General features: G+C 41.1%; 1 protein-coding gene across 1 annotated transcript in view; it reads left to right on the top strand.

Moving 5' to 3' along the window:
* Positions 1–1,392: 1,392 nt before the first annotated feature.
* Positions 1,393–24,972, top strand: part of Naa15 (N-alpha-acetyltransferase 15, NatA auxiliary subunit) — a 64,292-nt gene continuing 40,712 nt past the window's right edge. Inside the window, exons 1-2 of the mRNA XM_051176896.1 lie at positions 1,393–1,610; positions 24,168–24,252. Of these exons, the coding sequence (XP_051032853.1) occupies positions 1,557–1,610; positions 24,168–24,252 (139 nt within the window). The 5' untranslated portion in view covers positions 1,393–1,556. The remainder of the gene's footprint in view (positions 1,611–24,167; positions 24,253–24,972) is intronic.

Below are 24,972 nucleotides of genomic sequence, written 5' to 3' on the forward strand. Positions count from 1 at the left end.
AGAGAATAACTTTGTGGAACCATTTTTGTTTTTCCACCTTTATGTGAGTTCAGGGTTCAAACGTTAAGTGTTGGACTTGCATATTAAGAGCCTTTACCCACTGTGCCATCTCACCAACCTAATTTTCCTAAATCTTTAGAGAGATCATAGTGTTCAAGGAGCCCGTAGGGTTTGACTGCTATAATCCCGCCCTTTGGCCCTTTGGTTTTTCGAGACAGGGTTTTTCTGGGTAGCCTCGGATGTCCCGGAACTCATTCTGCAGCCTAGGGAAGTTAAGGAACAATTTGAAAACCATAACGTATCTGTTTTCAAAAGAAAGTCAAAGTCTTGCACAGCTTTATGATTCATGATGCATAGAATACTACAAGGCTTGCACGAGACAATCGAGGGTAAAATGGCTCTTATGACTCAATGGCATGTCACTCTGTAAAGGTTTTATTGTCAAGTGTTAATGACACGTCTGCAGGTGGAAGGGCTCCTCTTCACTTTCAGGTCTAATCCTGCGGAGTGGAGTTTGGCCTCTAGGGTTTGAGGATTTCTGGTAACTCCAGGAGTTTCGACCCTTGGCTCTACTACATCAAGGTGACTCACACTGCTCATACCTCAACCCTGCATTATATGATCAGCAATGAAATACACACATACACTTCAACCTTCAGAGGCTCCTTTGGCAGTACAAACATGCCACTTCGAATCGCTAACGACCTTTCCTGGCTATCTTAACCATAGTCAACAAAATGTCAGATACCCTGGCCAGCCAAGCCCATTTCGTAGGTCGAGCTCTTTGACGCTTTTCAAAGACGATTACGCCCTCACCTCTTCGGATCGGTTCACAAGTCCCCGCTTAGGCGAAGGTTTTCTCATCTAACCCTTCGCCTCTGCTCACAATTTAGGCACCTGGGCCGTGAACGACTACATCTCTTCTTAAAACAACCTCCACCGGCATTTTGGCATTTGATGCTCAAACTGATTACACCACCTGGGCGAGTCTACCCCAATGAGTGAAAGGCCGGTTTAGCGAAGAAGGAGCAAAAAGGCTGTTTGCGCCGAGGAGGCGGCGGAAGCGCCGCTGGCGCACCCCCCCCCCCCAGGCGCTCCGCACTGGAAGGACCGGCGGAGCCAACCCGGCTTCGGCCGTTCCGCAGGCCCGGCCGGCCTCCGCGTTCCCGGCAGGCTCCGGTGCAGCGAGGGTGGGGAGAGCGGGTCACCGCGCCTGCGCGTTGGGAGGTGTGACCCGGGTGGGAAAGCCCTCGGCGTCCGCCATTTTGGCTGCCTCTGTCGGTCTTTTCAGTTACCACGTGAACCGCCGACGGAGACCCGTGAGGGGGGAGGTGGCGGCAGCGTTAAGTGAGAAAGGGGGGAAAAGGGAAAAGAAAAAAAGGGGGGAAAAAAAGGAGGCGGAAGGGGTGTCAGGACAGGGCGGCGCGGCGACACCCGAGGCCTAGTGGCGGCGGTGCGGATTCAAGGCTGAAGCGGGCTTGGGAACGGCGGCGGCGGGCGGACAAACGGACTGACCGAGCCGGGCGGTGGCGGGAGCCGCGGGAGGAGCCGGAACCATGCCGGCCGTGAGCCTCCCGCCCAAGGAGAACGCGCTCTTCAAGCGGATCTTGGTGAGTGCGAGGCTGCGGGCGGGCGGCGGGGAGCGTCTCGCTGGGAGCCGGGCCTGTCACTCCCAAGCCCCGGCCGGCGGACGGGCGGGCGGGTGGACGGGCAGCGGGCCACCCCGCGGGGACCCCGCCTGGGTAGTGCTGGCCGGCGGAGCGCACTCCTTCGTCTCGCCCCGGCGGTGCCCACCTCGGTCCGCGCGCCGCGTACCGCGGCCTTCGGAGGCCTCGGTTCCGGACTAGGCCCCGACTCTCCGGCTTCCACACGGCTGCCTTTTACCCTCCTAGAGCGAAGGGAGGAGCAGCCCGGCCTCGAGCGGGACAGCAGGCTGCACGGGCTGCGAGTCGCGGGCCCACCCGGGCCAGGGATCCTGCTGGCTGGTCGGGGTGCCACCCTCGGGAGGAACAGGTGGTGTGGCTGAGGCCCGACTCATTCATTGCTTGAACGCGTTTCTCCCTCCACGGCCCGTCCCTCCCTCTTCCTCCCCACCTGGGATTCACCTGTCCCCGCCCGGGATCACTGGGACTCCAGAGGGGGGGGGGGAAGGACGGAAAAGCGAAGGGAGCTTTGCAGTCTGCCACCTCCATAAAGTCCCTTGCAGACTTGACCCCGCAGCCCCTGGGCCTCTTTTTATGGGGGGGGGGAAGAAGACACATTTCTTAGTTTGAGAGCAAACCAGCCCCACCCCGCCACCCTTCTCCGGAGGTGGGACTCATTTTTAGGGGCGGTCCAGTAGGAAGTTCTAGTACAGACTTTTACTTACACCGTGAAGTTTTAAAAACACCGACGCAAACACTTAGCAGAAAATAATATAAAAATCTTCTGAGATGGATCTTGTTGACGCTAACTCTGTGTTTCAGATATTTGCAGTTTGCCTAAAAAATGCATGCACTGATACTTAACAGAGGTACTGGATTGAACCTGTTAACATTGTAATCTATGCTCAGGAGTCTTGGTGTTGTCATTAATACATTGTAGCACTTTTGTTGTTGTTTGGTATTTAGTGTATGAGTCTCTTCTTTTACGCAAACATTTCTGTGTGAAAGAACTGTATTTGCCAAATTTAAGACTTGAATGGCAGTGGTGTTGCACACCTTTAATCCCAGCACTGGGGAGGAAGAGGCGGGTGGCTCTCTTGAGTTCGAGGCCAGCCCGGTCTACAGAGTTCCAGGTCAGCCAGGGCTATACTGAGAAAAAACAGGGAGAGGAAGAGATTAATTTGAACTTGAGTGAGTGAGTGAGTGAGTGAGTGAGTGAGTGAGTGTGTGTGTGTGTGTGTGTGTGTGTGTGTGTGTGCCTTTTAGCTCGCAGTTATAATTCACTTGCTTGACAAAGAAATATGGAGATCTAGGGTTTGAAATATGGAGATCTAGGGTTTGTTTTTTCTTTCTTTCTCTAAATTACTCAGCAGTTGGGAGCACTTGGGCTGCTCTTCCAGAGGTCTTGAGTTTAATTCTCAGCAACCACATGGTGGCTTACAACCATCTATAATGGGATCTGATGCCCTCTTATGGCATGCAGGCGTACATGCAAATAGAGCACTCAAATACATAAAATACATAAATCCTAAATAACTATTTATGTCGAGGTAATTGATTTTTCAGAAATATCCATGTTATGTTGTAAATTAATCAGTTTGTGTTGAAAAATGATAGTCACATACTATTTATTGGTATTTCGTTTTCAGACCATTTGAAGTGGAATTGTAGCATATCTCCCCTTCCCCCTATGTTCTGAGACATCATTTTCACTGTCTGAAAACAACAAAAAAATTTAAAAAGACATAAACCAGATTTGGCAGCAAGTGTTTTCACTCACTGTGCCATCTCATCCACTGAAGAATAATAGTGGCTGTTATTTCTGTGCTGGAAATCTAACCCAGGGCTTTGTGCATTCAAAGCAGGTGATCTATCACTGAGCTACACTCAATTATGTGAAGACTAATTGATGTGTAGGTGGAACTATAGCTTTTTTTTTTTTTTTTTGCGTTTACCCACCCCCCTTGTCCCATTATTTATTTATTTTTTATCCTTTTTATAATGCTGGAGGTTAAACCCTGTGCTAAATACAAACAGCACTATGTTCCCAAAACCCCTCTCCCTCTGTGTATACTGAAAAAAAAAAAAAAAAAGAAAAAAAAAACGAGAGTAGGAGAAAACACTTAAGTCTTTTACCTATATTTAACAAATTGCCAATATTATTTTTTCTTTCCATACATAGAAAAAAACTGTATACTTATGCTTCACTCTTTAGGAATAAAGACATTGCTCTGTATAGTTGTAATACCATTAACAGTTTTTTTCTAAAATTCAAGTTTTTCAACTGTTAGTGACACCTTTCCATTGCTTTTTGTTTTTGGAGACAGGGTTTCTCTGTGTGGCCTAGGAGTCTGTCCTGGAACTTGATCAGTAGACTAGGCTGTGCTTAAACTCTGAGTGCTGGGTTTAAAGGCATGCTCCACCATGGCAGGCTGAGTCTCTATGTAGTTCAGGAAGGCCTCCATTTAGTATTCCTTGTGCCTCAGCCTTCCAGTACTTGGATAGCAGGTGTGAGCCATCATGCTGGATAAAATCAACTGTGTGCCTTTGTATAAGATACACGTGTTGGGGTTGACTCCAGGGTGTTGCACATGCTAGGCAAAATACTCTCTACCCCTAAGTAGTTTGTATCTCCTCCCCTAAAATTACTGTATTTTGAGAGAGCCATAAAGTCAAATGTAGCTTGAGGTATTCTTTGTATATTTTACCTACTTTTCCAAATATTATATCTTATAGTTGATTGTAACATTGACAATGTCTGCCAATTTTATTTACATTTCCCAAGTTTTATTTGTAGTTGTGCATGTGTTTAGCTCTATGCAGTGCCATTACATGTGTAGGTTCTGTCTCTGCAGTCAAGATATTATAGTTCTATAGTAACACAAAGGAGTCCTGTTCCCTTTTAGAACCACAACCACCTACACCCTTCCCATTCTTTTCTCTTACCCTTCAACTATGACTAGTGTGTCTCCTGTTCGAGTAATTTTCAAAGACTTTAGTCATAAAGTGTATATAACTTACAGATTGGCACTTCTTTAGTGCAGCAGAATTTCCTAGTGGTTCATCCAAGTTTTCACTTGTATCAGTAGTCTGTTCTACTATTATTGCAAAGTAATATTCTGCAATATAGACTTGGGGAGTTTGTTTAACCATTTACAGAATTGCGGTTCTTGGTTGTGGTGGGACAAAAATCTTTAGTTTTGTTGGTAAAATCACAGTGCAAAAGGATTTATTATTTTAAAGCAATTTTATTAATTGTATGTTTATGTGAATGTGTGCATGTGTGCCTTCATGCCAACACATACATGTAAGGGTCAGAGAAGAGTTTTCCAGAATTGGTTCTCTTTCTACTATGTGGGCCCCAGGGATGAAATTCAGATCTTTAGGTGGCAAGCACTTTTATTCACTGAACAGTTTTGCTAGCCAATTAAAGGATTTATTGTGATAAGGCTTAAACAAGAAAAATGTGTAAATCTCTAAATGGAATAAGAAAAAAAGAGATACAATGTTTTTATTATTGACATACATTAGGAATGAAGAAAATGTTACAGAGCAAAATAATAGTTTTGTTTTAAAATCGCATCTGTTTCAGTTTTTATAGTGTTAGCTAGCTCTCTTGCTTTTTGCTTGTGTGTGTGTGTGGGGGAGAGAGACAGACAGGAGAGGAGTGGGATGGGGTGGGGTGTCTCTCATATAGTTCTCAGTGTCCTCGAACTCAAACTATAGACCAGGTTGACCTCAAACTTACAGAGATCCGCCTGCCTCTGTTTTCTGAGTGCTGGGATTGAAGCGACATTCCCTACAATTCTGGGGAGCTTCCCTCACTTTTTCTTGTCAGATAAAGAAAAGTTGGACATATCCTAGTGCTAAAATCAAGTGTTGGTAGGTTGGTGACAGTAGCATTCATTTCATTGTGGTGTTCCATACTTAGTAAACTTACATAGGGCCAGCCCCATATTTCACAGAATGATGAACTGTTTCTGGCTCTGTATTTTAATGGAAACTGATATAATAATATCACTTTATCACTTTGCACAATTTCATAATTTCTACAGTGGATTTACTTGGCTTAGTTTAGTTTGTTTGATACCTGCAATAACATTTATTGCATATTTGCTTCTCCCTTTCTCCTCAGTGCTGTTTTCTTACTAAGCATTATTATAAATTGACAAAAATATGTGTAAAATATTTCTTGTCTTCAGTAAAGACGGTTAATTGGTATTCTATTATATTACGTGAGGTTTTGCTTGGTTGCTTACCAGTCCTTTTAAAATTTCACATCCTCTTAATATATTTAGAAAATTAAATTATTAGAAAATTGTGGTCTCTGCAAACCTTTCCTGCTGTTTGTTCATCTAAATTAGTGATTCTCAATCTTCCTAATGTCTCAACCCCTTAATGCAATATTTCATGTTGTTGTGCTCCCCAACCATGAAGTTATTTTCCTTGCTACTTCATAATTCCAGTTTTGCTGCTGTTATGAATTGTAATGTAAATATCTGTGTTTTCCAATGGTCTTATGCAACCTCTGTGAAAGGGTCATTCAATCCTCAAAGGGGTCATGACCCACAGGTTGAGAAATGCTGATATAGTTTTGAGAATTGCCCTAGAACTCTCTTTGATTTTTTTTTTTTTTTTTTTTTTTTTTTTGAGACAGAGGTTCTCTGTGTACCCTGTCCTGGAACTCTAGCCTCAGACCCAGAGATCTGTCTACCTTTGTCTCCCAAGTGCTGGGATTAAAGGTGTGAGTCATCAATGCCCAGCTTTATATCACTTTCTTGGGATCTAGGTTTATGGTATGAAAGATGTGCTTGAAAGGTGTGGCCAAAACTCATACTTTTCAGATTTCAGCCTCTTTAAAAAGTGGAATATTCTTAATACCTGAAATCACCAAGATGGTTGTTGCTACTGCTTTGTCCTTCTCTCTATATGTTAACGTGAGTGATAAGAAAGTAAAACCCAAGTTGAGAATACTTACCACTGTTGATAAAATAAGTGTTTTGGGGTTGGAGAGATGGCTCAGCAGCCTCTTCCAGAGCACCCAGGTTTAAATACCAGCACCCACATGGCAGCTTACACTTGTCTATAACTTCAGTTCCAGAGGATCCAACACCTCCACACAGATATACGTGCAGACAAAACACCAGTGCACATAAAATAAAAATGAATTATAAATGTTGTTTTGAACTTTAGTTTGTGTGATTTGCTGTAAGTTCCAAGGACAGAATATTTCTTAGAAAAAGGTTAGAAGCCAGGCAGTGGTGACACATGCCTTTAATTCCAGCACAGGGGAGGCAGAAGCAGTCAGACCTCTGAGTTCAAGGCTAGCCTGATCTACAGAGTGAGTTCCAAGACATCCAGGGTTACACAGAGAAACTGTCTCTAAAAACCAAAAAGAAAAGAAAAAAGTGTTGTAGGTTAGATAAATGGCTCACAACCAAAAGTATAAGAAAAATGTTAGCATGATGACAACTTGGTGATAGTTTGTGTTTTATGGAACACCTTTCATTTCCCAGGCTGTGCTTTGGAACCTTCAGAGTAGCCTCAGATTTCTGAGTACTAGATTGTGGGTGTGTGCTGCCATGGTTCCACTGTGTACTTTTGAGAGTTCTTTCTTAATCTCTAAAGCTTGCAAAGCAGACTTCAGACTTTAATTTACATATTTATTTATTTCATTTGTGTACTCTTGCATGTACATGCCCATAAACACATGCCGAAGCAAATGTGATCAGAGGCAGTTTGTGGGAGCTGGTTCTTTTTCCACCATGTTGGCTCTGGGGGTCAAACTCAGGTCTTCAGGCTTGGCAGCAAGCACCTTTACCTGGTGAGTTATTCTGCCACACTCAGAATACCCCCCCCCCCACCAAGACAGGGTTTCTCTGTAGTTTTAGAGCTTGTCCTGGAACTTGCTCTGTAGACCAGGCTGGCATTGAACACATAGATTGCTTGCCTCTGCCTCCCAAGTGCTGGGATTAAAGGCATGTGCTAACACCACCCAGCTTCAGGCAAACATTTTTATTACACAAAGAGACTGAAGTTAAATTAGGATTCACACATAGAGCTTGGAGTCAGGAATCAGACTTTAATTTTCAGGGTAATTAAATCATACTTATCTAGTATTTACTATTGGGGGAGAGAGATGAGAGGAGAGAGTGGAAAAAGAAAGAAAAGTGTCTTTATAACTAATGACAATTAGGTTAGCTTTATGTGGATGAAATTCATATTGGAATTATTAACAAGTAGATTTCCATATACACAGGAATGATCACCTGCCTTTTTTATATTATATCTGTCCAAGTTGGAGATCAAACCCCTTGGCACATATATGCCAGGCTCAGCTATCATTTAAATTTCAGGGTAACATTATTTTAGTTTTGTAGTTGGTTTCCTTTTTCCTTTTGAAATTAGTTTGAATATGTTTCTGTCTCCCTGCACTACATGCATGTAAACCAGGGCTGCTAAAATCTTTTCTACTTGTGACTTCCTTTTGCCTGAAAATTTTATAAACTTCTTACTGGAGATACTTGAAGTAGAAACTCAGATCATACTGATTATAAATAAACATTTATTTATTAAAAACTTTAATGTTGGGGTTGGAGAGATGGCTCAGTGGTTAAGAGCACTGACTGCTGTTCCAGAGGACCTGGGTTCAATCCCCAGCACCCACATGGCATCTTGCTGCTGTCTGTAACTCCAGTTCCAGGAGATCTGACACCTTCACACCAATGCACATAAAATAAAAAGTTAAATAAATTAAAAAATGTCTTTATTAGCATATCTTAGTTACACATGACAATGAATTTCATTAAAATAATTTAAGAAATATCTTAAAAAATTTTACATTTATTTATTTTGCATGTTTGGTGTGCATATCACAATACTCATGTGGAACCAGAGGACAACTTTCAAATGTGTGTTCTTTTACTTTGTGTGTCCCAGGGTTCTAATTCAGGCCTTCTGGCTTGGTGTGGTAAACACATGTACCTGGCCTTAAGGTTGTTTTTGTTTTTGAGACAAGGTCTCATTATGTAGCCTAGAATTTGCTATGCAGACCAAGCTGGCCTTGAACTCTCAGAGATCTGCCTGTCTTTGTGCTGGGATTAGAGGCATGCACCATCAATGCCAGTCAAGAAAGTTAAGACAGTTCTTTGGTACACATTAATCTTACCAATTAGTAAAGAGAAAACTAGACTGTAAACTGTGATGGCTGGTTTTAATTGTGAGCATGACAACTATAATTACCTGGGAAAGAGTATCAATGAGAAATTGTCTAGTCCCAGCACTGGGAGGCTGAGGCAGGTTGATCTCTGAATTGAAGGTCAGCTGTAGGTGGAAGTTTCGTACCACCAGCAGCTCCTAAATAACAGTAGCTCCCAAATTAGCACATGGAGGCTTATATTAATTATAAATGCTGAGTTGATAGCTCAGGCTTATTACTAACTAGCTCTTAAAACTTATCCTATTTCTGTTAATCTATGTGCTGCCCCAAGGCTCCTGGCTTTTACTTCTCTGGAATGTCTTGCTTACTCTGCACCTTGCTGGCAACTCCTCTGACTCCACCTTTCTTCATCCCAGCATCCTTAGTTTGGTTGTCCCTCCTGTAGTTTTCCTGCCTGGCTACTGGCCAATTAGCTTTTTATTAACAATGAGAGCAATACATATTCACAGTGTACACAGATTGTTCCACAGCAGTCAGCCTAGTCTATAGAGTTCCAGAGAAGTCCTTTTTTGAAAAACAAATACAGGGAAAGGGGGACGGGAAGGACAGGGGTTATCTAGATCAGGTTGACTTGTGGGCAGCAATTGGGAAGTAATGTTGATTGTGATAATTGATATATGAGTATCTGCCCAAAATGGGTGTCATCATTCCATAGTAGGGTTAACTACAACTGAATGCTAACATGAAAACTTATTCATTACTCTGTTCCTGTTTAGCTCTGTGTTTGCTAGGTCTGTGTCAGCTTAACCAAACATAGAGTCATTTGGCAGAGAGAATCTCAGTTGAGAAAATGCCCCTAACATTGGCTTGTGGGCAATCCTGTGGTACTTTTTTTGATTAATGATTGATGTGAGAGGGCCTGGATCAAGGGGGCTGTACCACCCATGAGCAGGTAGTCCTGAATGCTGTGATAAAGCAGGCTGAGCAAGCCAAGCCAGAAGGAAAAAGCCAGAAAGCAGCACTCCTCCCTGGGCTATGCGTCTGTTCCTGTCCTAACTCTCTTGTGTCATGAATTGACATTATTCAGGGAAAAAAGATGAAATAAACCCTTTCCTCCAAGTTGTTTCTTGTCAAGGTATTGTATCAAAGCAGGAGAAACCCTAACAAAATAGCTCTTGATGTGACTTCCCTGCAGTAATGCATTATAACATGGAATTGTCCTAAGTTGCTTTTGTCATATTACAGCAACAGGAAATGAAATTAAGATATATACTAATGAGATAGATGTGCTTTGTTTATTTTTACATGAAGAATTAATTAAGTCTTGACTGATCCCCATCACAACTCATCCACCCCTACTCTCCAGACAGGGTTTCACTATCTAACAGCATTGGCTGCCCCTGGAACTTGCTTTGTAGACCAGACTGGCCTTGAACTCACAGAGATCTGTTTGCCTCTGCCTCCTGAGTGCTGGGATAAAAGTGTGCACCACTATGCCCAGCTCTGTTTTCAGTACTAATAGACGGTACTCTATTCTTACGAAGCAGACAAAAGTTTTATAGGAACTGAAATTACGGTTACATTTCATAGATACAGTGAAGCCATATATATATATAGTCCAAGATCATTTGGGGTGCTCACATAGACTCATTTGATAGTAGAACTGCCATCCCAGCTATTGTGAAGCACTGACTAGAGTTTTCCAGAGGGAAACACTTGGCACCCTGCAGAATGGAGGTCTGGAGTGCTGCTGACCAAGTGGTCTCAACTGGATGGATTACTTTCTAGTGCACTGTCTTATTTTCTTTAATACTTCTGCTTTTAAGAATGTACATATGATAGAGGGTTGATTCAAATACAGTTTTTGTTCATAAAAGTGTGTTTGTACACGAGAGAGCATAAACAACTTGGTGTTGGGAAGTTTCACTTCCAAGAAAATGCATGGTTCTGTCCTCATATTTCTCTTGGGCCTATATTTAGCTCGCTGGAGTCCTTTAAATGTTCAAGTCCCTTCCTCCCTCCCTCTGTTCCTTTTTCCCTCCCTCCCCTCCCATCCCCTTCTCTCTCTCTCTCTCTCTCTCTCTCTCTTTTTTTTTTTTTTTTCCCCTTCAAGACAGGGTTTCTCTGTGTTAACAATCCTGGCTGTCCTGGCACTCCCTTTGTAGGCCAGGCTGGCCATGAACTCACTGAGATCTGCCTGCTGTTGTCTCCAGAGTGCTGGTATTAAAGGCCTACACCACCACCGCTGTCTGGCAACTTAATTTCTTTCTTCCTTCAAGGTTTTGTTTTTCTCCAATATAATTATGACCATTTGATATATACTTAGCTGTATATTTATCACATATCTTTTGCAATTAAAATGTGGGTTTTATGATAGGGACTGTGTTTTGTTAATTGCTATGTTCATATTGGGTAATGTATATATATAGTATTTATAATATGCTATATATATGCATAAAACAGGTATTAAAATGCAAGTACAGAGCAAGAGAAAAGGCTCTTTGGATTATGTTTGCATGAGTATTTTTGGAGAAGACAGTTGAGCTGGGCCCTTGGCTATATTAAATTATACAGGGTAATTGTAGGATATTGGGCAGAGTCTGTGTTGTTTGGTAAGACCTTGGAAATTGCATTTATGAATGAATCATGGTATTAGTTCATTTGGTGGCCTATTGTCATAAAAGCATAATAAAAGGAAATCTTTGTCACTATTTCATTTTTGCTTGTTTTAGCATAGAGAAAAAAACTGGTAAAGTTAAAGGAGTTTGTTGTTGGGTGCCTGATGAATTAGTCTCTATAAGTGATTTTTACACAGCTAGAGTGGGGGCTATTATGTGTAATGTTATAACTATGAATATAAATGTTCAAAAACCCTCCCCCCCCATGGGGTTTCTCTGTATAGCCCTGGCTGGCTTCAGACTCAGAGATCCTTCTGCCTCAGCCTCCTGAGTTCTGGGATTAAAGTTGTACACCACCACCACCTGACTTAAATATGTTATATTATACTTTGTGATTGTTTTTCCATACAATTTAAAAATCAAGTTGAGGTTTTAGGTTTGATGAGGGTTGTGAAGTTGGTGTACGAAAGAGAGTAAGCTGTTGACTTGAGCCAATTCTCAGATTTCACCTTTTTTTTTTTTTTTTTTTTTTTTTTTGAGACATGGCGTCTCTGTAACTTTGGAGGTAGTCCTGGAACTAGCTCTTGTAGGCTGATCTCGAACTCGCAGAGATCCGCCTGCCTCTGCCTCTGCCTCTGCCTCCTGAGTGCTGGGACTAAAGGCGTGTGCCACCACCGCCCTGCCAGATTTCACTTTTTAACTAGACTACTTTCTTTGTAGGCAGTATCATGTGGATAAGAGAAAATGGATTCTTAGGAAAGTTTGTTCTGATAAGAATGTCGTTTTGTGTGTGATATTAGGATGTGGAGGGACCCTAATGTGGTTGTAATCTTGACTTTGAGGATTTCCTTGGAATAGCAAATGTACACTTAGGTATCTAAACTCTTAAGTGTGCTTTGCCTTTTTTGTATAGATTTATATTAAAGCTGTGACTTAAAAAGACAAAACAGGGCCGGAGAGATGGTTCAGTGGTTAAAAGCACTGGCTGCTCTTCCAGAGGTTCTGAGTTTGATACCCAGCAACTGCATGGTGGCTCACAGTCATCTATAGAGGGATCTGATGTCCTCTTCTCGTGTGCAGGCATACATGCAGATAGAGAATTCATACATAAAATAAATCTAAAAACATCAGGTTTTAAGTCAATAGTAGTGACACAGTCATGGTATTCTGGGAAGTGGAGGGAGGATTGAGATGAGAGTTGGAGGCCACCCTGGCATAGTTTGAAGTCATTCTAAGTTTCTTAGTGACATCCTGTCTCAAAACCCCAAAGGTTAGGGATGTTACTCAGTAGTAGAGAATTTACTTCACGTTTCAATCTCTAGCACTACCTCTTCAATCCTCTACCAAAAAAGAAACAAAACACCAAACCAGAAGCAAAACCTAGTTTAATTTGTTGTGTGTAGGTCTTTCATTCCTTGGGTGGTGATGGCATACACCTGTAATCTCAGCACTCAGGAGGTAGAGGCAGGCAGATCGGATCTTTATGAATTTAAGGCCCGTAATATATTAATTCTAGTGGAGCAAATGCGAATATTCAAAATGAGCATTGCTACAGAGTTTGCTGTTTACTGCCTAACAGCATTGTAGAGACCATACCGGATCTTTGTGTGAGCTCTTCAGTCTAAGCTGGGCCTTGGCCCTCATGTGCACATCACCTGAGGCACCCTCATTTTTTTTTTTTTTTTTTTTGCTATTTTAGTTGCCACTGCCATTATGATAGTATGATAAGGCAGTTCTCTCTCTCCCCTCCCATACCCTCCCTCCCCCTGAGTTTTAGAAAGGAGTTGTGTCCCCCTCTCCCCTCCTTTCTTTTTTCTTTTTTTCTTTTTTTTTTTTTGAGATAGGGTTTTTCTTTGTAGCCCTGGCTATCCTGGAACTCACTCTGTGTACCAGGCAGGTCTGGTACTGCCTCTGCTGGGATAAAGACATGCACCACCACACCTGTTTTTTAATTCTGTGTGTTTTTCACATCATATATCTTCATCCTATTCATTCCCCGTCCCATTGCATCTGTCCCTGCCCCCTCCCCCAATAAAGCAAAATTCAAGAAAAAAAATGAAGAAAATAAAAATGAGAAAAATGTTTTGAAAAAAGGAAGAAATAAAAAATCTTGTCCTGGAAGCTGCAGTGGGACCCAGTAAGTCACGCTGTATAACCCCTTGACCATACAGTTCTACTTGCAAGTGTTCACTGTAGAGTCATTGGTCTGGTCCGAGGCTTCTGGCTTCTGCTACACTATTGATGCTGGGCCCTTACAGGACTCTTTTTGGATATCCTGTTTTTACCCTGTGTTGTGGAAACCCTGCAGTTTTGGGTCTGTAGGTCGGGTTCCTTCATGTACTCCAGCAGATAATAGATAGGGTGGATGTTGGGATAGGCCAACTAACTAATAACCCTGGGTCTGGGCCTGGGCACCTGCAAGGTTGGTGTGCCAGATGAGAAATGGGGACAGCTATATAATTTCATGGCTGCCTCACCTAAACTTGTGCTGCATGTGTTGGCTCAATTGTGCTGCCCTAATGAGGTGGGGGGCCTGCTCTCCTAAGTGTTGAAGCTGGTGGGGGTCAGAGCTCTCCCACTCTTTGACCACAGGGTCAACTCTCCTACCTGCCTCCTTCTGGCATTGATGGGCGGGATGGGGGGGGGGGAGGGTATTTTCCTTGCTCCTGTTGTCACAGGACAGATGGATAATGGGCTCTCCCTTCCGTGGTCAAAGTTTTGGGGCTGACATCTTCACTAACAGTGTTGACTCAATTGTGTTGCCTTGACAAGGTTCAGGGCCTGCTCTTCTGGGTGTTGCAGCTGGTGGGGGTCAGGGCTCTCCTACACTTAGGACCACTGGACACCTGACGTCTTTTTTGTTTTTGTTTTTGACATGAGAGTGTCCATGTCCCTTGGTACTGGAGTTAGACAGTTGGGAGCAGACATGTGAAATCTGGCATGTTTTATGATCCGTGAATGGGACTGTAGTGCCAGAAACTTGTGGCAGCTGTTACCCTCTGTTCTGCTGGTAATATTGAATCTTGTAGTTTTCACTTTTTGAGCTCCGAACCTACAGAGACCCCCCCCCAAAAAAAAAGACTTCCTAATGTCATTATTCTTCAAAAGTATTGGTGTAAAATTCCCATGGATCTTTCTATATTATTCTGGGACTATATACTTGTTGCTTTAAAAAGCAACTGACATATTAAGTGCCAGTCTAAGTGGTGCACACCTAGTCCCAGGGATAGGGAGGTAAAGGCAGATAGGTCTCTGAGTTGAAGCCAGACTGGTCTAAATATTGAGTTCTATGCCAGCTCCATAGTGAGACTGTCTCCAAAAATATATTTACCTTAAGGAGCATTTTGTTTTATGAAATGCTAATAACATTTTTTTATAAACTGTACTTAGAAAAATTAGAAGATGTATTTCAGTTCTTCAGTTTTCTTTTGAAACTTGACAAGCTTTTAAAATATGGGAACTTTGTGTTCGGAGAATTAAGGAGAGACACTTGAAGCTTTCATAAGGACCAGCTAAAAGAATAAAGATGTTTTTATTGAAATAAGCTGGGTGGGAGAGGAGAGTCTCTAAAACCTTATAGAGCTAGACTCAATTTTGGAAGTTAAAAGGAGGTATAGTTTAGTGGTCCAAAAAAAGGGGGGGGGCTGCTAAAGTAAGATTTAACAAGTATTTTATAGTATCCCTTAATCTAAAGAGACCTTAAATCTCATATGCTGGTGCTGGAACTCAGGTAGATCTGCTTTCCCCTGTCTCTCGAGTCTGAGATTAAAGGCATGCACCACCATACTTAGCCTGTTTCCCCACCTTCACCCCCAAGACAGAGTTTCTCTGTGTGGATGTCCTGGAACTTGCAGAACAGACTGGCTTCGTATTCACAGAGATCTGCCTGCCTCTGCCTCCCAAGTGCTAGGATCAAAGTCATGAGCTACCATGCCTGGCTTTTAAGACTTACATTGTATATGTAGGAGTGCTTTGCCTGAATGTATGCAAGTGCGTAGAGGTCAGAAGAAGAACTTCAAATCCTCAGAAACCAGAGTTACATATGGGTCATGCTAGGAACTGAACTTAAATCTTGTGCTAGAACAGGAAGTATCTTAACCATATTGTGGGTTTTGATGCCCTGTTTTCAAGGCACCATGCTGCTCCTTTGTTCAGTCATGGCATAAAGGATAGTGGGTAAGTAGTCATTTGATGTCTCACCCCTATATGCCTTCCTTTTACTCATTTTTATAACCAAGTTGAGATATTCCTGTTTTTGAATGACACTTTTCATACTGAGTCTTGTTCGTGTCCTGTGGAGAATGTTATTGATTTTGTTCAGCAGGTCAGTTAAACTCAAACTGAATGTCCTAACTCTAATGTGAATCTAATATCAGTTTCTTTTTCAAAACTCTCATGTTTCTGCTTGAGTCTATCCTTCATATGCCCCTTCTCACCTCATAGCCATACTGTTCTTCCAGTTCAAATTCTTTAATGTGAATAGGATTAGATCCAGACATGCAGAGTTTAGGGGTGAGCCCACAAATTCATAACTTTGTATGGTTGCTTTCCCCAGTTCTTTTGTTATGTTCTTTCTGAGTGGTTCGTGCCTCTCTTTTCATCCTCTGGGTAGAAAGCTTGGGCTTTAATTACTCTATGGTGTCCTTTTGAGACTATGCTTTTGGTCAGAGGTTAATTCCATCTTTTTTGTTACCGAAGAAGTAACTTTTTTTAAATAAAGATTTTATTCACATATTATGTATACAGTATTCTGTCCACATGTATCCCTGCAGGCCAGAAGAGGGTGCTAGATCTCATTTTAGATGATTGTGAGCCATCATGTGGTTGCTGGGAATTGAATTCAGGACCTCAGGACCTCTGGAAGAACAGCTGGTGCTTTTAACCACTGAGCCATCTCTCCAGCCCCAGCTTTTGATTTCTGATATTTCCCTTTTCATTTCACCGACTGAAATTGCCTTTTTTTTTTTTTTTGGGGGGGGGGGTGTGTTTTCAAGACAGAGTTTTGCTATGTATCCCTGGCTGGTCTACAACTTAATGTGTACACAAGACTAACCTCAAAGTCACATCTTTGTCTCCTGAGTGCTGGGACTAACAGTCATGCAACTGTTACACTCAACTTTCTGAGTTTAATTGCTTTTATTTTTCTAATTTCTTAATATATAAGCTGAATTAATTAAAACTTTTGGTAATAGACTTTTTCCCCTCCCTGATTGCTTTTATAATTTTTTTTTTTTTTTTTTGAGACAGGGTTTCTCTGTAGTTCTGGTTGTCCTGGAACTCACTCTATAGACCAGGCTGGCCTCCAACTCAGAGATCTGGATTAAAGGGATGTGCTACCACAGCCAGTGCTTTTACAATTTTTTGTCTTCAGAACATTTGTTTGGCTCTTTTTTTTTTTTTTTTGCACAGGGTTTCATGTAGCCTACCTTGGCCTCATACTCCCGTAAGCTAGGATTATAAACATGTGTTACCATACCTGGTTTCAGTATTTTTTCACTTATTTTGGCCTTTATCTTCTCTGGCACATGAGTTATACTTGATATTGTTGTTGGAACTCTATTCATTTACTTTGAACTATTTAAGCTTCCATTTAGAGTCTATTACCTTGGCTTCAAGTTTTCTTTAGTGTTTCTATAAACACAATGGTTTCAACATCACTGTGATGTCTAGTAATATTTTTAGTTTCTGTAAGTAACTTTATTTTTGATAGTTTTCCATTCAGGATTTCCATTTCTATTGAAGTTTTTAAATTTCCTGATTGTGTTCAGGTTTTAATTCTTACATATTATAGAAACTTCTTTGAAAGTCTTTGCTGCCTCCATCATTATTTCTGAGTGTGAAATTTGTTACTCCTGTAGACCATGGGTCACTTTCCTGTGTACTTCTATTTCTAGTAGTACTGTCCTTTCTTCATAATTTAAGATACGATGAACAGGCTGTTGAATATGTGGATCCTGTTGCATTTATTAATAGCATTTTGTCTTGGCAGACATTTCTTTTTGGGGAGAGAGGGCGTGCATTAGCCTTTTCATGATTGTCTTTTTTTTTAAATTTTAATTTTTTTTAGACAAGGTTTCTTGGTAGTCAGGTAGGCTTTGTGGGCTTGTATTGCTTTATAGTTGTCCTTTCCCTGGCTTAAGTGTGGTGTGGGCCTGCAAAGATTCCTAAGGAAGTTTCTAAAGCTTGTATCTGTCCACACTTTGTTGCCCTTCCTGAGAGAGTCTAGCTGTTTGTTCAACAGTTTCTCACTCTATAGCTGCTCAGATTGTGACACTGCTGAACGTTTTCCACCTCTAGTCTGCAGTCAGGAAAATGCCTTTAGGCAGAAAAGGGGATTTACCTCACCCCTGAGATCACAGTCCTGTATTGTTTTTTGTTAAACAGCTGCTAACAGATATTTTCAAATTTGTTGTATGCTTTTATATTTGGCATATGTCTAAGTTGATGGCAGTTATCCTATTCATTTGGAGGCAGCTATCTCAAAAGTGTTGTGTGGGTGCCAGAGATGAGGCTTTATTATCTATTAGAATAGTCCACTCTGGCTCTCTTTACCCTGTTTTCTGAGGAGGCAGGTCGCTGTCTCTCTGTCTCTCTTTTTTTTCCTCTTCTTCCCTTACTCCCCTACCTTCTTCCCGTAAACTTCTCCATGTAAGTTATGTCTAGGGGGGGAAAAACAAGAACAAAACACAGGTTTTGTTTGGGGGGGGGGTGCAAGGTTTCACTGTAACAGCTATAGCTGTCCTGGAACTTGCTTTGTAGATCAGGCTGACCTCAAACTCAGAGATCTATCTCTGTCTTCTGAGTGCTGGGACTACAGTTGTGTGCCACCACCACTCCCTTCCACTGGCTTTCAGTCTTTTAAAAAATAATAGCATACTGAGAGTGGGTGGTCTCTGTTCTATTTAATTTTCATTTTTCTGATGCTTTGTTGAATATCCTCCCCCTTTGGTTTTTCGAGACAGTTGTGTAGCTTTGGAGCCTGTCCTGGAGCTTACTCTGTAGACCAGGCTGGCCTCACACTCACAGAAGTCCACCTGCCTCCTGACTGCTGGGATTAAAGGCATGTGCCACCACTGCCCTGCTTTGAGTATCTTTTTCTAAGGTAATTGTACGTGTGTGTGTGTGTGTGTGTGTGTGTGTGTGTGTGTGTGTGTGTGTATGCGTGCATGCGTGCGTGCGCGCACACGCGCATGCACGCTCTTACATTTAAGAGAACTTCATTATATGACAAAAATATGCAAGCTGAAATACAATTAGCAGGGTGTTTCAATCCAGCACTTGGAAGGCAGATCTCTTAATTTGAGGCCAGCTTGGTCTACAGAGTGAGGTCTAAGACAGCTAGGACTGTTGTTACATAGAGAAGCCTTGAAGCCTTGTCTCAACCCCGCCCATTAAAAACTTACTGGCTATTTATTTGTTTATCTTTTCAGATAATTTTCTTTTTGAGTCAGGGTGTCACTACATAATCCTTGCTAGCCTGAACTTGCTATGTAGATCATGCTGGTCTCAAACTCACAGTGATCAACCTCTTCTCCCATCCACATGTTGGGGCTAACTGTTTTTATTTGAGGAGGAAGATTTAAAAATATATTTTAATATAGGCCCTAGCATGTGTATGCACACATGCATGCATGGATGCTCTTAGAAAAACTGAGGAAGACTCCCAGAGGGAATGGTTCAGTAGTTAAAGTACTTGTTATTCAAGAATAAGACCCTAGACCCATATAAATGCTGGGTGAGAGGTGGCAGGCCACCCACCTGGAATTCTTGCACTCCAGAGATGGTCCTAGGGGATCCTTGCCCCCCTTTGGCATTTAAGTGTGTGGCACTAGAAAAACAATACTTTCAATAGTAGAGAATGAAAGAAACCCATTAGAAGGAAAGAATGGGCGCAGAGTCCATTCTGGAGAACTCCCGGGATTTCTCTGTTCTTCAAGCTGAGTGAGAAGCCACAGAGGCTTGGAGCCACTGCTTAAAGCAGGACGTTTCTGTATTTTCAGTAACATCATTTAAAGAGCAAAGAGAACAAAAGCACTGTGGTGGTTCTGGGTGGGCAGAGGTAGAATTGGTGCTAGGAAGAGGCTTAACCTGAGCAGTGACAAGCTCATTTCATGCCAGGAATTCAGAGCAGGTGTCATGGACTATTTGCTTAAGATCTGGCCTATAAAATGCCTCAGGGTAAAGGGGAATGACTTTTGAGTAACAATTACAGTGACTCAAAGCAGAATCCTGGTCTGAGCTATAGACCCAGGTGGGCCATGAAGAGATAGTTTCACCATTTGTACCCTATTTACCAGAGGATTGGAACAAAGGCAGGCTTAGTGTCTGCCTTGCCTAAGCAGGGAACTGGAAAGAGATAGGGTTGACTTGGCTCCCCCACAGATTGCACAGAATAGGATCACTTCATGCTGCTTCCTGACAAGGGACTGCAGAGGCACATTTTTATACCCCTAAGCCCCCTCCCCCCTAGTTTAGTGGCAGAATGGGCTGCTTGAATAGCACCTGTGTGGAAGATGACCTCAAGCTCAGGCAAAGACCACATAAATTGCTGTACAGCTACCTCATTCTCTTTTTCTTAAAAGAAAATAGTCTGCTGGGTGATGGTGATGCACGCCTTTAGTCCTAGCACTTGGGATGTAGAGGCAGGCAGATCTCTGAGTTCAAATCAAGGTCAGACTGGTTTACAGAGCTGGTTCCAGGACAGGATATGCCCCAAAGTTAGAATAACTGCCTTGAAAAACTAAATAAATAAATAAATAAATAAATAAATAAATAAATTAATAAACAAACAAACAGAATCTTTGATAATTTATTATATTAATTAATATATTAATAGTGTATTTAGATCATATATGTATATATGTGTATATATATCTGTATATCTGTATATATATACACATACACACACACACACACACACACACACACATCTATCTTCAATCCCTCCCCTCCATCCCATTTCTACTTTTTCTATGATTATCAGCACGCCCCCGCCCCCATCTACTCCTGTGCTGCTCCTGTGCACTAGAGCATAGGGTGTCTGTCTATCATGGGCCCCCTAGTGGCATTTAGCTGCTGCTCTTCAGCTAGATGTGGGGCTCCCTTTCCTCTCCATGCTGGAGTGTTGACTGACTTAAATCTTGTGCCAGGCAGCTTTATTTAATATCTTTCTTTAGTTTAATGAACTGGCTTTGTCCTGCCCAAAATTCAGATTCTCTTGGAACTGGGAATAGATCTCCCTGATGAGTGCTGAGATCATTTAAGGATTTAAGGTTGTTTAGTTATACTTCCTCCTTTAACTCCCCTCCCCCCACTTGTTTTTTAAGTTTTTTGTTTTGTATTGAGACAAGGTCTCACTATGAAGCCCTTGGCTCAAATGGAGCTCACTAGCTCAAACTTTCAAAGATCCACCTTAAAGGAGAATACATCCACACCTGGCTTTCATGATTTTTTAAATTAGTATTTTGTGAGGGGGAGAGGGAGAGGTGAGTGTCAGTGCCTATGGCAGCCAGACATTGGATACCCCTAGAGCTGGGTTTAGAGGTGCTTATGGGCCACCCAGATGCTGGGAACCTACCACAGGTCTCTGCAAGTTCAGTATGAGCTCTTGCCACTCTGCACCATCTCTCCTGCCTTTCTTTTTATCCTTTCTTTAGCTGGAGCTACCTCATCTCTTCCCTTCTTTGTTATTATTCTCTGCATTTTTTTCTCTTAAAAATTTCTTTTAGCACTCAGGAGGCAGAGGCAGGTGGATCTCTGTGAGTTTGAGGCCAGTCTGGTCTACTGAGTAAGTTCTAGCCTCCAAAGCTACAGAGAATCCCTTTTTTAAAAAAAGAAAAAAAATTTCTTTTAGATATAAAAACATTTTTATTTTATGTGTGTATTTTGCCTGTGTGTGTGTGTGTATACCACATGCATATCTAGTGCCTGCAGGGGTCAGAAGAGGGTGTTGGATCCCCTGAAATTGGAATTAGAGATGCTTATGAGCTGTCATGTGGGTGCTACTGAGATTCAAGCCTGTATCCTCTCAAGAACCAATGCTCTTAAGCACTGAATCATCTTTCTAGTCCCACTTTTCCTTTTTCTATTCCCCATTTTGTTTACTTTCTGCTCTTCTGTTTTTTATCTGTTGCTCTAATACTAATCCTAATCTGCACATATCAATCTTAATTGGTATGTGTCTTTTTCATTTTTACCTTTAGTTGATGAGTATTTTAGCATGCATTATAATGTACTTTGTTCTTTATCTCCCTCCCAAATTATTGGAATTGAAGGGATGAATTTTTTATGTTCACTGTATTTTCATAGTGGACTCTTTTCATTGTGTGTTTATGTCATAAAAATAGTATTGTATTCTCAAAGGAATACTAGAGAGCAAACCTAGTGCATTGACTGATTGTGAGCTTAAGGCTTAGCTGTGAGCTGCACCTCCAGTCTAGTGGGGAGGAACTCTGCCTTACTGTAATCTAGTCCCTCTTCAGTATTGCAAATACTTTCTACTGAAAGTGATTAAGTAAAAATTCCAACCAACCACCATGTCTCATTTCAGAGACACATGAAACATGGAAATTCAGAACATAAGACTTTACAATTATTAATTCTGCAGTGGTGTACTCTTTGAGAGTAAGGTGGAATCCCAAATAATTCAAGAGAATGATTATAAGACTAGATAGCAAAATCAAAGCGTATACAGATTTCTGAATGAATTCAAAAAAGAGCAGAAGCAGACAGATAAGGACATGAGCACAATATAAAAGTAGAACTTAACAGAGAAATACTGAAAAAAATTAGGAATTTTGGAAATGAAAAAGTAAATTGAGTAAAAAATTCTGAAAAGCCTCACTTACAGAATAAATAAGTTAAGAATGTGAGGGCATTCCAGGAGTGGTGGTACTCACTGTTAGTCCCAGCATTCAGGAGCAGAAACAGGTATATCTCTCAGTTTGAGGTCTCCATAGTAAGTTCTAGGACACCCAGGGCTAATCAGAAAAACCTTCTTCAGGGGAAAGAAAAACAAAACAAAACAAAGGAATATGAGAACTTTGAGACAAGGCAGATTCATTAGGTCAGACAATGGCACAGATAAACTAGAGTATGGATATAGGACACCATCTAGCACTGTGGGCATAGATGAGAGAAGTTCAAGTTAAAGAAATAGAACACATATTCAATAAATCACAGCATGAAATTATTAAAACCTAGGGGAAGAGGTGACTAGATAAGTCACACAGAAAAGACTTGAAACGAGCTTCCTTATATGATATTGTGAATATATAGAACAAAGAAGGTTGAAAGCTAGCCTGGCAGTGGTGGCCTTTGATCCCAGCATTCAGGAGGGAAAAATAAATGATAAAGAAGCTTGAAAACTGCAAGAGACTGGCTTTGGGTCATACATAAAGGCAAATCCATTGGAATAACAGTGGTTTTTTTCAACAGAAGCTCCAAAAATCCAGAGGGCACAAAGTCTGAAAGAGAATAACTGCTGATATAGCAAAGCCATCCTTCATAATTGATGGGAAAAATAACGCTTTCCATGACAAATACAAACTAAAGGAATTTGCTTAAGACCACTTATAGTGGCACCACAGACAATATTGGAGAGAAACAAGAAGAATAAGTAAAGTGCTGCTAGAAGCTAAATAAGTAGGTATAAGGATTAGGAAACTATCAGTACAAATGCAACAATGGCAGGTATTAATACATAGCTCTCAGTGCTAATGGTTTTCTTATTAAAAGGCCCATGAGCAGACCAAGTTATAAGACAGACTCCATCTATTTGTTGTCTAAAAGAAATCTCACTGTGGATGAGAGACATACTGTCTTAGTTTGTAAAAAGATAACTTTTTTGGGGGGAGGCGGGCGGGCTCCAGTCAGTTTCTCTGTGTAACAACCCAGGCTGACATCAAACTCACAGAGATCTGTCCACCTCAGTCTTCTGGTTGCTGGAATTAGAGTCGTGGGCCATTGACACCCTGCTGGAAAAATATTTCAAGAAAATGGAACTAGAAATCAAACAGGTGTAACAAGCAGTATTTATTGCTGACAAAATAGAGTTGGAATCAAAATCCTTTTCTTGTGATTTTTTTTTTTTTTCTTTCCTTCTCCCTCCTGCCTCTCTTCCAACTTCGTTTTTCTCTCCCTTGCCTTTTCTCTATGACACACTAATATGCTGTGGTGCAGGTTCTTTTTTTCCAGTCCTTTTGCGCGTATTTATTTAGTCCATTAAGCTTAAAGACTACCTTAGTTAGAAAAGTGTAATTTTAAAATATAATTGCTGTTTCCTTTTCATTTTTTGTTGTTGTTTAGTTGGTTTTTTGATAGTCTCTCTCTCTGTAGATCAGGCTGGCCTCAAACTCAGAACCCACTTGCTTTTGCCTCCTAAGTACTGGGATTAAAGGTGTGAACCACTATTCCTGGTCTGTACCTTTTAAATCATATTTTCACTTTTCCCATGACTCTGCTACTAGATTTTTTAAAAATGAGCTTATGGTTTTTCAAATATAAATTTTTCACTTTGTCTTGGTTTTAATTTTTGTATTTAAGTCTTTCAACTTTTGATGATTGAGCTTTAGGTGTATGAGGCAAGTGCTCTGCCACTCGATTGCATCCTCATCCCCTTTTGGTGACTGTTTAGTTGGACTCAGAATCTGAAAATAGCATTCTTTTTAAAAGCATAAAAAACTAATAATGAACTTGGAAAGTTTCTGCATTTATTGATAAATTGACATGCTTTCTTTTTTTTGACAGAGATGTTATGAACATAAACAATATAGAAATGGATTGAAGTTCTGTAAACAAATCCTTTCCAATCCCAAATTTGCAGAACATGGAGGTAAGGACATAGTATGCACCTTTAATTAGATTTGGTATTATTGAATGACTGGCTTCCCTTATTTTGCTCTGTTATTCAGCTATTTTTATTTTCCAGAGTAGACCTTTACCTCATATGGGGAGATAAAACTTAATAATACATTTTGAGTTAAATACCAAGAAAATGATAGCACATTTGATTTAAGCTTTGGTTAAGTCTTCTAACAGCTAATGGAAAGGCAGAAGAGTCCATTTAGGCCTAATGTTTGTTTTAATTAATGTGTTTACAAGAAAATTTTACTTTAGAACTTTGAGGTGAAAGAATTTTATTCTTTACTGTGAGCTTGTTCAGAAAGTGATCATTTAGTTTATCTTAATTAGCTCATCACCACTGAGTCTTGTTTAAGACATTTGTATTCACAGCCAGATATGTAGCTTTTGTCCAAATAATGGTGGTTGATTAGATATTTGTAGAACACTTGCATAGTATGTGACTAAACTTATAAAGAAATAAAAGGAAAATAACAATTTTGTGGGTTTGATTTCTACAAATTTGGGAAACATGACTTACTAATATTTATTGACATTATGTATTGAGGAGGGGAGAATGATAGTTCACTATTAAGTTTTTATTCCTTCTCTTCATGTATTAGGTTCCCCTTTGTTTAAGGTTTTACTTATGCTGCAGTTTGGAGGTGAATGCAATGACAGTAAAAATACCTAACTTGATCTTCTTTCTTAT

Source organism: Phodopus roborovskii, unplaced genomic scaffold, assembly GCF_943737965.1.
Source record: "Phodopus roborovskii unplaced genomic scaffold, PHOROB, whole genome shotgun sequence".
NCBI classification, from domain to species: Eukaryota; Metazoa; Chordata; class Mammalia; order Rodentia; family Cricetidae; genus Phodopus; species Phodopus roborovskii.